Source organism: Microcaecilia unicolor, chromosome 4 (genome assembly GCF_901765095.1).
Source record: "Microcaecilia unicolor chromosome 4, aMicUni1.1, whole genome shotgun sequence".
NCBI lineage: Eukaryota > Metazoa > Chordata > Amphibia > Gymnophiona > Siphonopidae > Microcaecilia > Microcaecilia unicolor.
This window is the reverse complement of record NC_044034.1, coordinates 178,551,113-178,565,331: the sequence shown is the minus strand read 5'-3', so window position 1 is coordinate 178,565,331 and position 14,219 is coordinate 178,551,113. Positions and strand designations below refer to the sequence as shown.

At 44.1% G+C, this 14,219-nt stretch overlaps 1 protein-coding gene across 1 annotated transcript in view; it reads right to left on the bottom strand.

The window, feature by feature from the left end:
• SCUBE2 (signal peptide, CUB domain and EGF like domain containing 2) overlaps window positions 1-14,219 on the bottom strand; it is a 283,319-nt gene that overhangs the window by 11,586 nt on the left and 257,514 nt on the right. The window contains exons 21-22 of the mRNA XM_030201013.1: window positions 12,184-12,336; window positions 4,749-4,828 (exon numbers count right to left, since the gene is read on the bottom strand). Coding sequence (XP_030056873.1) covers window positions 4,749-4,828; window positions 12,184-12,336 — 233 coding nt within the window. The remainder of the gene's footprint in view (window positions 1-4,748; window positions 4,829-12,183; window positions 12,337-14,219) is intronic.

Sequence of the window (14,219 nt, the reverse complement as noted above, 5' to 3'; positions counted from 1 at the left end):
AACGTTTCTTCACTCAACGAAAAATTAAACTATGGAATTCGTTGCCAGAGAATGTGGTAAAGGCAGTTAGCTTAGCGGAGTTTAAAAAAGGTTTGGACGGCTTCCTAAAATCCATAGACCATTATTAAATGGACTTGGGGAGAATTCTCTATTTCTGGGATTAGCAGTATAGAATGTTTTGTACTTTTTTGGGATCTTGCCAGGTATTTGTGACCTGGATTGGTCACTGTTGGAAACAGGATGCTGAGCTTGATGGACCTTTGGTCTTTCCCAGTATGGCAATACTTATGTATTTATGATTTTTTACTCGTTTCAAAAGTACAAAGCGGTTAGCGTATCTGGGTTTAAAAAAGGTTTGGACAAACTCCTGGAAGAAAAGTCCATAGTCTGCTATTGAGACAGACATGGGGAAGCCACTGCTTGCCCCAGGATTGGTGGCATGGAATGTTGCTGCTAATTGGGTTTCTCCCAGGTGCTTGTGACCTGGCTTGGCCACTGTTTGGAAAACAGGATACTAGGCTAGATAGACCATTGGTATGACCCAGTATGGCTACTCTTATGTTCTAAGTAAATAAAATAATAACTAAATAAATAATAGAAACATAGAACGACCAAAGGTAATACATAATTAACACAGAAACTTTGAGCAATATTATCAAAATTTATATATTTCTAGAAATAGCATCAAATATCCTCCACTAGACACAAATCGTTGTGGAGTTTATGCCATGTTAAACATTAAAAGAAGGCTTGCATTTCTGAAGTAGGCTGTGAAAACTGTAAGGCTATTTATAGCTATTCTGCATGCTGTTTTAGATTCTGTAATTTGTAATTTTTCAATTTGTACTTCTTATTTTTTCATTATTTTTTATTCTTTAATTTTTTTTAGGGCTGCATTGCGATTAAAATTTGCAAATGATTAATTGCACAATTAAGGGTATATTATTTATTTGTTGTTTTTCCTACTGTAGCTCCTTGTGACTCTGGGCATAAGAGGTTTAAGTGACTTGCCCAGAGTCACAAGGAGCTGCAGTGGGAAAAACAACAAATAAATAACATATCTTTAATCACGTAATTATTCACGATTAAAATTTATATCGAAATGCAGTCCTAATTCAAAGGTTGGCATAACAAACTGTCATCAATTGCCAAAAAGACAAAATCATAGATAACTAGTTTACATTTTTAGATGTACAAATTAAAGTTCAATGAACTTAAGGGGGTAAGTCTATAACACAGGCACTACAGTTTACTCTAGTAAATATTTACAATAATGGCATTTAGGTGCATATATGTGTGAGTATCTGCATACCTGCCAAAATTCCACCTAAGCGTTATTCTGTAAGCAATTCTGCTTAGAGTACATAGAGCGTATTTGCAAGGGGGTGTACACATGGGCAGAGCTGGGCAGGACTCATGCATGTAATTATACAATTTGTTGTTCAAACTACTAAGTCCCAATTTTTAACAAAGATATTTAAAGGAGGAACTAGACTTCAAAAGTTTTGGTGAAACAGAAAGCGCTCTGTTGAACGAATCCAATATTTGCACTGATAATGTATAAACAGTCTAAAACATTTCATACAAAGATATACAATGTAAGGATGTTTTTTCAGACTAGTGAGGAAATTGCTCAGCTGCATGTCTGATATTAGAATTACAAAGACAATTTATCTGAGCTTCTGAAGTCTTTTTCCTCCTTTAGATATCTTTGTTAAAAATTGGGACTTAGTAGTTTGAACAACAACTTCCATTTTAGATTGTATTTGCATGAATGTCATATACCAAGTTTGTAGCCAGTAATTATTGAGTAATCTGTAATTATAATTATAAGAAAATAGGTTATGGGACAAATTCTATAAATGGAGCCTTAAAAATCGGCGCCGAAATCCACATGGTTAGCATAATTCTATAAACTATGCCTCAACTTAGGCATAGTTTATAGAATATGCCTACACACCATTCTTGCAACTAAAATTTAGGTGCATCCATTTAGGCCACCTAAAACCAGGCCTACATACCTGCACCTAAGTTAGGCACAAATCAGGTGTTATTTCATAATAGTGTGCATAGTTTTAATGCCCAGTAGAGGAGTGTGGTAGCCGTGTTAGTCCACTCTTAAGGTTATCAATAGAAATCAAACAAAATAAAACATGGAAAAGAAAATAAGATGATACCTTTTTTATTGGACATAACTTAATACATTTCTTGATTAGCTTTCGAAGGTTGCCCACAAACTGCTCATTCCACACCCATGGCCATGTACCCTTTTTGACAGCACACATTAGAATTTATGTGCACCACATTGTAGAATACGCCTAGAAAGTTGTGTGTATAAATTCTAATTAAAGCCAATTAGTGCTGCTAATTGGTTGTTAAGTACAAATTATCGGCACTGATTGGCTTGTTAATCAGATAAGTTGTGCACACAATTTGGCCATGTGGCCAAATTTGCAAACACAACTTAAGGCGCCATATATAGAATTGGAGGATATGTGCGTAATTATAGAATATTGTATGTTACGCACAAATGTGCAGCATTTAGGGCCTAAGCGTTCACACCTAACTCTTAAAGGCATATTTAAGTACTTTTGCTAGTCCTATATAATAATTCTCACCTCCAACGTTCCATGCTTGGGACCGTGGGTCCCTGGCTGCAAGTGGTCTGCGAGGCAGACACGCAGGACGTCACTGACGTCAACACAGCTGATTGCAAGGCAAGGGGAGGAGTAGGGAAACACGCGCAGCATGTTTCCTTACTCCTCCTACTGCCTCGGAATCAGCTGTCACCCCCCCCCCCCCGCGCTACGGCCCCCTCGAAACCCACCCCCTCCCGCGAACCTGTCGATCCCCCCCCCCGCCAGAACGCCAAAAACTGCCGCCGCCGTTGTTGTGCTACCTTCCCTTCCCTTCCCATAGGTTGTTCAATCATCTTCTTAGAAAGTTTAACTCCGTGCGTCTGACGTCAGCACGGCCCTGAAAGGCCCGTTTCTGTAGGCAAGGAAACGGGCCTTAGGCAGGCAATCCCCCCCCCCCGTGCTACGGCCCCCTCAAACCCACCCCCTCCCGCGAACCTGTCGATCCCCCCCCCCCCGCCGGAACGCCGAAAACTGCCGCCGCCGTTGTTGTGCTACCTTCCCTTCCCTTCCCGTAGGTTGTTCAATCATCTTCTTAGAAAGTTTAACTCCGTGCGTCTGACGTCAGACGTGGAATTGCTGGAAATGGATGAATGGAGGGGGCAGGGGACAGAGGAGCATGGATGGGCATGGATTGGGAGGGCAGGGAGAGGGGAATTGCTGGATAGGGATGAATGGAGGGGACAGATGGGCATGGATGGATATGGATTGCAAGGCAGGGCTCAGGGAGAGAGGGGAATTGCTGGAAAGGGATGAATGGAGGGGGCAGGGGACAGAGGAGCATGGATGGGTATGGATTGGGAGGGCAGGGAGAGGGGAATTGCTGGATAGGGATGAATGGAGGGGACAGATGGGCATGGATGGATATGGATTGCAGGGCAGGGCTCAGGGAGAGAGGGGAATTGCTGGAAATGGATAAATGGAGGGGGCAGGGGACAGAGGAGCATGGATGGGTATGGATTGGGAGGGCAGGGAGAGGGGAATTGCTGGATAGGGATGAATGGAGGGGACAGATGGGCATGGATGGATATGGATTGCAAGGCAGGGCTCAGGGAGAGAGGGGAATTGCTGGAAAGGGATGAATGGAGGGGGCAGGGGACAGAGGAGCATGGATGGGTATGGATTGGGAGGGCAGGGAGAGGGGAATTGCTGGATAGGGATGAATGGAGGGGACAGATGGGCATGGATGGATATGGATTGCAAGTCAGGGCTCAGGGAGAGAGGGGAATTGCTGGAAAGGGATGAATGGAGGGGGCAGGGGACAGAGGAGCATGGATGGGCATGGATTGGGAGGGCAGGGAGAGGGGAATTGCTGGATAGGGATGAATGGAGGGGACAGATGGGCATGGATGGATATGGATTGCAGGGCAGGGCTCAGGGAGAGAGGGGAATTGCTGGATAGGGATGAATGGAGGGGGCAGGGGACAGGGAAGCATGGATGGGCATGGATTGGGAGGGCAGGGCTCAGGGAGAGAGGAGAAATTGCTGGACATAGAGGGGAGGGAAGAGAGATGAAGGAGATGAAATGAGGGAAAAGGAAGAGAGCAGAAAAACTGCACATGGATGAAGAAAATAGGCAGAAGCTGAGGACCAGAAATGAAGAAGAAAGGAGGAAAGGAAAGAAATAAATGGAAAGGAAGCCCTGGAAACGGAGTTAAAAGGACAGATAGCAGCAGAATCAAATACTGGGCCAGCATGATCAGAAAAAGAAAGTCACCAGACAACAAAGGTAGAAAAAAAATCATTTTATTTTCATTTTAGTGTTTGGAATATGTCCACTTTGAGAATTTACATCTGCTATCTTATTTTGCAATGTATAGCAATTTCTTTCTAAGAATATTACTGACAATTCCTGTCAGTGTGGCAAGTGGTGAGCGATCATTTTCACGGGGGGGGGGGGGGGGGGGGGGGGGCGCCGCCGCCGCCACCAACTGATAGTCTGCAGGTGGGGTGCCAACTGATAGGCTGCAGGGGGGCGCCAGAGACCCTAGGCACGGCCCTGGGGCCTTTTTTTACTAGTATTCCATAAAGGAAACTAGGTGCCTACATTCCTTTACAGGATAGACTCCTACAAGGAGCCTTTTACAGAAATGTGTAACAAGTGATACATACCTTCAGTATTTCCTGGTGATTTTCAGATGCATATAATCTACCATCTCGAACGATGTCTTCTATCAGTTCTTGGTAATCCTCTGTGGAATACAAGATAGGTTAGTTTCCTCTTTTATTCAGCAGTTTAATCATCGAAGAGGCAATATTCTGGCTAGAAACCAACTGGCCTTCTGCATCAGCTCTGTATGACTAAAATGAAAATAGAGAATGCTTAGTAGTACCAATGCAGGACCTTTCAGAGTGGCCCTCCCTGAAATCCTGCAACCTCCTTCCTTTCTCCCGACAGGAAGTTCTTCATGGGAGGGGGGAAAGCAGTGTCTTGAGAATGGGCTTCTACTGAAAGATTTTGTGCTGACATGGATTACCTTCAAAGCAGCCTCTGGAAGAAGTTGTTATGAGCTCAGATTTGGAAAAGGGGAGTAATCAAATCTAAAATCCAAATTCAAAAGAGGTAGTATCAGTGTCAGTGTCAAATCTTACACCTCTGCTCCTCTCTGTTGGCAGAGGGGGCTGTAGAAATGTGTGGGGGCTGGGCAAGAGATATTATACACAGGAGAATTATACACAGCCAGCGGCGGCAGCAGCAGCAGCAGCTCACATTGATTGGGACCTTCCCCCCCTTCCCACCCCATTAGAAGTACAGGGCAGGAGAAGGAGAACAGTTGCACATTGGACTGCGTCATCCTCTCTGCCGCCTGGAATCAGAACACTGATCTCAAGTGTGAGCTCTGCATGGTGCAAATCTGAATTCTGACTCTGGCCAGTAGCACCTGGTCTGATGTGCAGCAGTTCTTCTCTTGCTTCCTGATAGATGTAGAGGGGAAAGAGAAGAGCAAGATGTGGAGAGCAGACTGCTGTTGTGTGTGTGTGTGTGTTGGGGGGAAGCAAGGAGCAAACTGTTGCTGTGAATTGGGAGAGAGGAACAAGGAGCAGGCTGCTGCTGTGGGATTAGGGGAGTGGTCCAAGGAGCAGATTCCTGCCATGTGGTGGTGACTGCTGCTATGTGGTGGGGATGAGAAGAGGAAGGGGCTAACTGCTTCTGTTGGGGGAATGAGAGGAGTAGACTACATATTCTTTTTGTGTTGGGCGAAAGCAGACAGCAAGTTGGGAGTTGTGTGCACACCCTGGCGGCAAACTGCAAGTTGGGGATATATACTCTGATGGTGGTGGTGGTGGTGGTGGTGGGGGAAACAGAGATCAAGTCTGGGGACAGAAAGAAAGAGCTGGGAGTAGAGAGAAAGACAGGACTTAAGAAGGAGCAATCAGAGAGAGGTCAAGGGAGTTGGGGAAGGCAAACAGCACCTGTGGTCTGGCTGGGAAGGCTGGGGGATAAAACTGTGCATAGAGAGAGCTGAAGTAGGAACAAGGAAACAGAGAAAGAAAGCTGAGGGGGCATGTGGAGATGGAAACAGAGGACAGAGGGAGAGCTGGGAGTTGTCCACACTGCAGAGGGTACTGGAAAAGTTGTCACTTACTGGGTGGGGGGAGGGTGGGAGAGCAAGCATAAGAAGAGGGTTCAAGCTACATTGTGGAAGGACAGAGAGAGCAGGGGGAGAAGAGTGTGGGGGTGAGAGAGTGTAACCTGGAGAATAAGATCCCTGGGAAGAGTCAAGCCTAAGGAAAGAGAGGGAGCTTTTGGCCTGGAGCAGAGAGGATCCATGTCTTAGGATGGTGAAAGTCTGCATAAAAAGTAGTCATTAAGTATGCAGAATTTGAAACTATGGTCCACAGAATTTTCCTACTTTTTCTGCAGAATTCCCCCAGGAGTAAGAAGAGAAGAGCAAGAGACAAGCAGATGGAATGAGGAAAGTAAAAGCAGAATCGACCTCACTAAACAATGAAGATCTGATTGATTTTCTTGTTGACATTTTTATTCTGCCTTTGTGTCTGAGGAAATCAAGTGAAGTGGTTGGAGTACAATTTTCAAAATCTACCTCAGCTTTTCTTTTCCTGCTCTTTCCAGGAGTCTGTCTTTCTTTGAATAAAGAGACAAAGGCTTCTGCCTGTGCAAATCACAGCTGGGCCTTCACATAGCCTTTGAAAGCACAATAAAATTGCCTCTTTGATAATTTGCTTTGCTGTATGAATGCCGTAGGGGAATTTTAACAAGATATCCCCATAAAAATTGTTTCTCCATTGCAATTCGACGTAGATCTCCTTTGTGTGGCTAGAGCACTGTTTCCCAGCCCTATCATGAAGGCACACCTAGCCAATTGGGGTTTTATGATTGTCACAATGAACATGCATGAGGTAGCTTTGCACACATTGGTCTAGAGGTTGCCAATTTTAGACAGAGCAGGCAATACAATAAATACAAATGTACTCATGGCCTACAACATACTCCTTTGCACACTTACAAATGATGTCTTGACAGAAGAGAGCAGCATACACTGGTGAGCACGAAGGCCCCATGGAAATGTTAAAATAGAACCTTACACTAATGATTTGGGGGTTGTGGTTCCCATGATTTCAACCCACAACCTTTTGGCTCCAACCCAAGGATTCCATATGCTCTATGTTACATACCAATCTTGGGACAAACTATTATTATTATTAGCATTTGCATAGCGCTACCAGAAGCACGCAGCACTGAACACCTGACACAAAGAGACAGTCCCTGCTCAATAGAGCTTACAATCTAAATAACACAGACAGACAAGACAGTTACGGATGAGGGAAGTACTGGGTGAGAAGGAAGGAAGAAACAAGGGAGGGCAAATGAGGGCTAGGAGCCAAAAGCAGCAGTGAAAAGGTGAATTTTCAGCATGGATTTGAAAACAGGTAGAGATGGAGCTAGACGTATAGGTTCAGGAAGTCGATTCCAGGCATAAGGTGCCGCGAGAGAAAAGGAACAAAGTCTGGAGTTAGCAGTAGGGGAGAAGGGGGATGACAAGAGAGATCTGTCCAGTGAGCGGAGTTCATAGGAAGGAATGTAGGGAGAGATGAGAGCGGAGAGGTAATGGGGGGCTGCAGAGTGGATACACTTAAAGGTCAGTATTGAGAAGTTTAAACTGTATGCGGAAGCGGACAGGGAGCCAGTGAAGTGACTTGAGGAGTGGGCTAGTGTGGGTATAACAATTCTGGCGGAAAATAAGTCGTGCCGCAGAATTTTGGACAGATTGGAGAGGAGAGAGATGGCTGAGCGGAAGACCAGTGAGAAGTAAATTGCAATAGTCCAAACGAGAGGTGACAAGGGTGTGAATAAGGGTTTTGGTAGCATAATCAGAAAGGAAGGGGCGGATTTTGCTAATGTTGTAGGTAAAGAAATGACAGGTTTTGGCGATCTGTTGAATATGTGCAGAGAAGGAGAGAGAAGAATCAAAGTTGACTCTAAGGTTACGAGCCGAGGAGACAGGGAGGATGTGAGAGCCACTAACCGAGATAGAGAAAGGGGGAAGAGGGGAGGTGGGCTTAGGGGGAAAAATGAGAAGTTCAGTTTTGGTCATGTTAAGCTTCAGATGGCATTGAGACATCCAAGCAGCAATGTCGGACAAGCAAACTATCAAAGGTTTGGTATGTAAGTTGCTGTAGTGCTTTATACAGTACAATCTGACCTTTGCTAATCTAACCATCCGGCATATCTGACAGACCCCCCCACCAGTGACATCATTGCATTTATTTCTATTAAAAATCTTTGTTTTAGAATATAGAGCAAGCTCATATACAGTAATTATGTTTTAGCACTCCAATCATGCTGCAGAATGTGCTATGGTGTTGTTAGTAAACAATTCTTGAAAATCGGGAAGCCTTTGTTTATGCATTGTTTGAGGGGTTTCGTCACTGTTTTCCATATTATCTGACTTTTCACTTATCCGACAACGGGTCAGTCCTGTTTACATTGAGACTGTACTGTATTATTATTTTTGGAACACTACCACAAAAGTTACTATCTATGTTTGTTGTTATATACTTCATTTTCTGTGCAACATCAAGAATTCATATACATCTAATCACAATTCTCACAAGAAGCAAGTGTGTGCACACTTTTGAGATGGTTCCACCACGCTACAATTTGTCTATATACTTTAAGCAATTGGTTATTATGTTATGCTTGTATTGTTATTTCATTTTTATGAGGATTCTAATGGTAATTTTATCCCCTGACCAGTGGTGTGCTGGAGCCGGCTCTGTCCGGCTCGCAAGAGCCGCTTGTTAAATTTTGACAGCTCTTGCGAGCCGGTTGTTGTTGGGGGCGAGCCGGCTCCATTAGGGGAGGTAAGCATGGCAGGAGGGCACCATCACAGGCCATGCTTACCGCCCCTGCAGCTCTGAAACATGTCCAACGATGTCCTTCGCCCCCACCCTCCCCTCCCGCTCCCATCTGTCTTTTTTAATTACCTCCGTCAAAGCGCACGTGATTTAAAGCCCTGCTGCGTGCTGGCCGTCTCTCCAGGCTTCCCCTGCTTGCTTCGGTGATGTTCGCGCCCTTAGTCCCGCCTTCTGATGTCATTCTGACTAACATAGTAACATAGTAGATGACGGCAGAAAAAGACCTGCACGGTCCATCCAGTCTGCCCAACAAGATAACTCATATTTGCTGCTTTTTGTGTATACCCTACTTTGATTTGTACCTGTGCTCTTCAGGGCACAGACCGTATAAGTCTGCCCCGCACTATCCCCGCCTCCCAACCACCAGCCCCACCTCCCAACCACTGGCTCTGGCAAAGGCACAGACCGTATAAGTCTGCCCAGCACTATCCTCACCTCCCCACCACCAGCCCTGCCTCCCAACCACCGGCTCTGGCACAGACCGTACAAGTCTGTCCAGCACTATCTAAGGGCGTGAACATCACCGAAGCAAGCAGGGGAAGCCTGGAGAGACGGCCAGCATGCAGCAGGGCTTTAAATAGCGCGCGCTTCGACGGAGGTAATTAAAAAAGACAGAAGGGAGCGGGAGGGGAGGGTGGGGGCGAAGGACATTGTTCGTTGGACATGTTTGGGAGCGTGAGGGAAGGGCATGGGAGGGAGGAGAATCACTGGGTATGGATGGGGAGAGGGGGGCAGGGGAGAGATTTGCTGGGCATGGATGGGGAGAGGGGGACAGGGGAAAGACTTGCTGGGCATGGATGGGGAGAGAGGGCAGGGGAGAGACTTGCTGGGCATGGATGGGGAGAGGGGGCAGGGGAGAGACTTTTCTGGGCATGGATGGGGAGAGGGGGCAGGGGAGAGACTTGCTGGGCATGGATGGGGAGAGGGGGGCAGGGGAGAGACTTGCTGGGCATGGATGGGTAGAGGGGGGCAGTGGAGAGACTTGCTGGGCATAGATGGGGAGAGGGGGCAGGGGAGAGAGGAGAGTTTCAGGACATGGATGGAGGGGAGAGCAAGAGAAATTCTGTACATGGATGGAGGGGAGGGAAGGGAGAGAGAAGAAATGCTGGACATGGAGGGAACATAGAGGAAGGAGATTAGATGAGGGAAAAGGAATTGAGGAGAGAAACTGCACATGGATGGAGAAAATAGGAAGAAGCTAGATCCACTGGACAGTCAAGTCTGCGGAGGACCAGAAATGAAGAAGAAAGGAGGAAAGAAAAGAAATAAATGGAAAGGAAGCCCTGGAAACGGAGTCAAGGGAACAGATAGAGAGCAGCAGAATCAGATACTGGACCAGCATGATCAGAGAAACAAAGTCACCAGACAACAAAGGTAGAAAGAAATAATTTTATTTTCATTATAGTGTTTGGAATATGTCCACTTTGAGAATCAGGTACTGAACGTTAAAAGTTTATATTTATTTACATATTTATGGCATTTTATCCCATATTAAACATGAATTAGATTAGAACCCGGGATCATTTAATTTTTTTTTTCCTGCATCCATGCATGGAGACTCCGGAACTCTGCCTGTCTCTTGGGCCCTGTGCGTGGAATGGGTAGCACTTTGGAAAATGCTACCCTAGAGGTTCTGGATTTGAGCTTTCTACCTAAGAGCCTAAATTTGGCTTCCAGAACCTCTCTCCCACATTTTCCTATGTCATTTGTACCCACACGTACCAAGATAGCAGGCTTCTCCCCAGCACTATCTAAAATCCTATGTAGGTGATGAATGAGGTCCACCACCTTCGCACCAGTGATCCTCATGTCCACCAGCCACCCAGCCATCTACATGCCTAATAATCGAATCACCAACTACAACAGCCAACCTAACTTTTCCTTCCTGGGCAGTAGCTCCTGGAGACACATCCTGGGTGCGAGAGGATATTGCTTCCCCTGGTGTGCTGGTTATGTCTACAGGATTACTTCCAACTGCACCAGGGTAATGATCTCCTTTTAAAAGACCTCCCTCCTCCAAGGTAGCACAGGGGCTGCCAGATTGGAAGTGGGACTTCTCTACAATGGCCCTGTAGGCCTCCTCTATGTACCTGTCTCCCTCAGCTCCTCCAAGTCTGCTACTCTAGCTTCAAGAGAAGGGACGTTCTCTGAGAGCTAGGAGCTCTTTGCATCGAACACACACATATGACCTCTCACCAACCGGGAGATAATCATACATTTGACACTCAATGCAAAAGAGCGGTATGGGTCCCACATCCCAATTTACACGTGCAATTTAATTGAATGAGCCAATTTTCACAAATAATTGGGCACTAACAATCAATTATTGGTGTTAATTGGCAACAATTTGGATTTATGCGCACATCTCTCTGACCTCATGTGCAACTTTCTTTAAATTAGACACCTTACTTTCTAACTCCTCTTACTCTCTTACCTATCTATGGGGGTCTGTTACTAAAGATTAGCTCGAGTTATCTGCAGCAGGGCCCATAGGAATAAAACGGGACCTGCTGCACATAACTCGAGACTATATGTTCCATCTTAACTTATACCCTACAATGACAATTAAAATGTTCTATTATGTATTGTGTTAACATTGTAAGTAGTATACTGTGCCATATTTTGCATTGTTATTTGAATATTTTTACTGTTGTAATTGTCTATTATTCATGTTTATTCTTATTGTACACTGCATTGAGTGAATGCCTTCAAAAAGGTGGTAAATAAATGCTAATAAATAAATAAATTGGTACTCATTAATATAGGTGTGCACATCTGGCTGTGTGCTATTCTATAATGCATAGCACCTAAGCTTACTAGCATATAACTCAAAAGTGGGCGTGGCCATGGGCGTCTCAGGGGCGTTCCGGAAAGTTGTGTGTGGAATTATAGAATACGGCCTCACTGCACCTCACTTGGGCGTCAGCATTTACATCAGGTTTCAATAGGCATAAAGTTAGGCATGGAAAATCAGTGCGCCCTTTACAGAATCACACAGTACCAATTTTTTCTGGCACTGAATTTTGAACACCATTTACTGAATCCAGCCCTAAATGCCTGTAACAAGACTTTTCTGGTAATACAGTTAACATCATCAAAAGAAATACAGCTTGGTTAGCAAGAAGACTTTGTTTTGGCTGCTGAGTAAGTAGAGGCACACACTTACCATCATACGTCACGTATGGGACTTGGAATCCTTTTGCACTGTTCCCTTCATTAGACTTGAACTGGATCCACAACTTTTTAGACCGGGAGGTGAAAGCGATGGGACGCTCATAAGTCTGGCAGGTCTCATACGTTGTGACCGAGTTAGAGGAAGCTGCCAAATGGAATTCAACATTTATTCAATGGGATGGAACTTGTTCATGGATACTGATGGTCGCAAATGGCTTTAAATACATATTGTGAACCTGTACCCAGTTCACTGAAGCACATCACACTTTAATATACCAAAGGTACTGTGTAAGGACAAAGCAATACAACCTTAAAATGGAGGTACAGAAAGGGTTATGTGTACAGGAAAGATGCAATGTATGATTCTTGCTATGTTTTTGGTGATTTTAGTCCTAGTCCCTTGCTATTTATTTCTATGTCCTTTTCTCCCAGCTTCCTCCCTCCCTTATGTCCCCTCTCTGAATAATTGTATCCACCTATTATCCTGTTCCCCTCTTAATATTCAAATTTTCCAGTGAAACTCCTGGAGAGTTTGCAAGTTGAATGTTGCTCAGCCATTTGTGATCCAAGCATGAGGTATCTATCTATCTATCTATCTATCTATCTCATGTTTATTTATCGTCAGAACTTGAAAAGCCATCACAGTCTTTTAACTGGTTGTGTCCTCCTCAAATTAAAATCCTACCCAAGGACCTAAGAATTACAGAAATATCATTATAGAATATATGCCATTCCAATCAAGCCTAATTTTTGTAGCTGGTAAGGTGATAGTCCTTCCAGGTTAAGCAGTACTAGGTTCTTTGTAAGACTTCATGGTATGGGTTCCAAATCCCAAATTACTATTACTATTATATATATATATATATATATATATATATATATATATATATATATATATATATATATATATATATATAATCATATTTCCTATTATCGTTTATCGTTTATATTAAAGACAGACTGAAGTGTTGAACAACAGTAAAATGAAATTAACTGAACAAAGATATTCCAGTGTATGAACGATGCACAAATGGAGAGTATCAAGGGTTCATGCCTTGTGCTAATTCAACCATTTTAAAAAACGGCTTGTTACATGAAGGACAATTCTATAATCTAGGCATCTGCATATATGGGTAAATGTCTGAAATACTAACACTTACACACTCTATTTATAAAATAGTAGGTAGCGCCAATTCCTGTGCCTAACTGTAGACACCAGACTTACACCTCCTGAAACCTGGTGTAAATGCTGGCTCCCAAGTTAGGTTTGGTGAGGCAGTATTCTATAACTAAACACATAATTTTTCGGAACACCTCTGACACACCCATGACCACACCCCCTTTTGAGTTACACGCTAGTAGAGTTAGGCACCGTGCCTTATAGAACATCGCACAGCCAGATGCATCCACAAGTGCCTATAACTTCAATAACTGATTGTTAGCATCCAATAGCTGATAGTTAAGGGCTTGTTACTGAATCAACTTGCGTGCACATCATCCATGTGCATAAATTTGGGAATGCAAATCTGGGCATCGCATAAACCTAGATACTGTCAAAACTTGCACAGTGGACAAAAAATGTGCCATCAGCAAACAATAACAGGTAACTGAAATATGGATCAATTATAACACTAACTAAGCATTTGTTTACTTCCTAAAAAGTACCTGGGAAGATCAGGACATATAACTGTTCAGCGAGCCTCTGCAAAGAGATCGGTCTCACTTTTCTCCCTAGCTAAGACTGGAGGCAAAACCAGTACACTCTAAAGGAAATGAGCTCCTGGGCTAATTAGAGCCCAGATAACAAAATTCAAAAGTATACTGCTTCTTACTTCCTATCTGTGTGCTAAAACTAAAGAAAGAACATTAATTTCTCTGTAATAGCTTTACAGCAGAAAATCACCACCTGCTGGCCAAATAGGAGAAATACAGTGGTGGAAATAAGTATTTGATCCCTTGCTGATTTTGTAAGTTTGCCCACTGACAAAGACATGAGCAGCCCATAATTGAAGGGTAGGTTATTGGTAA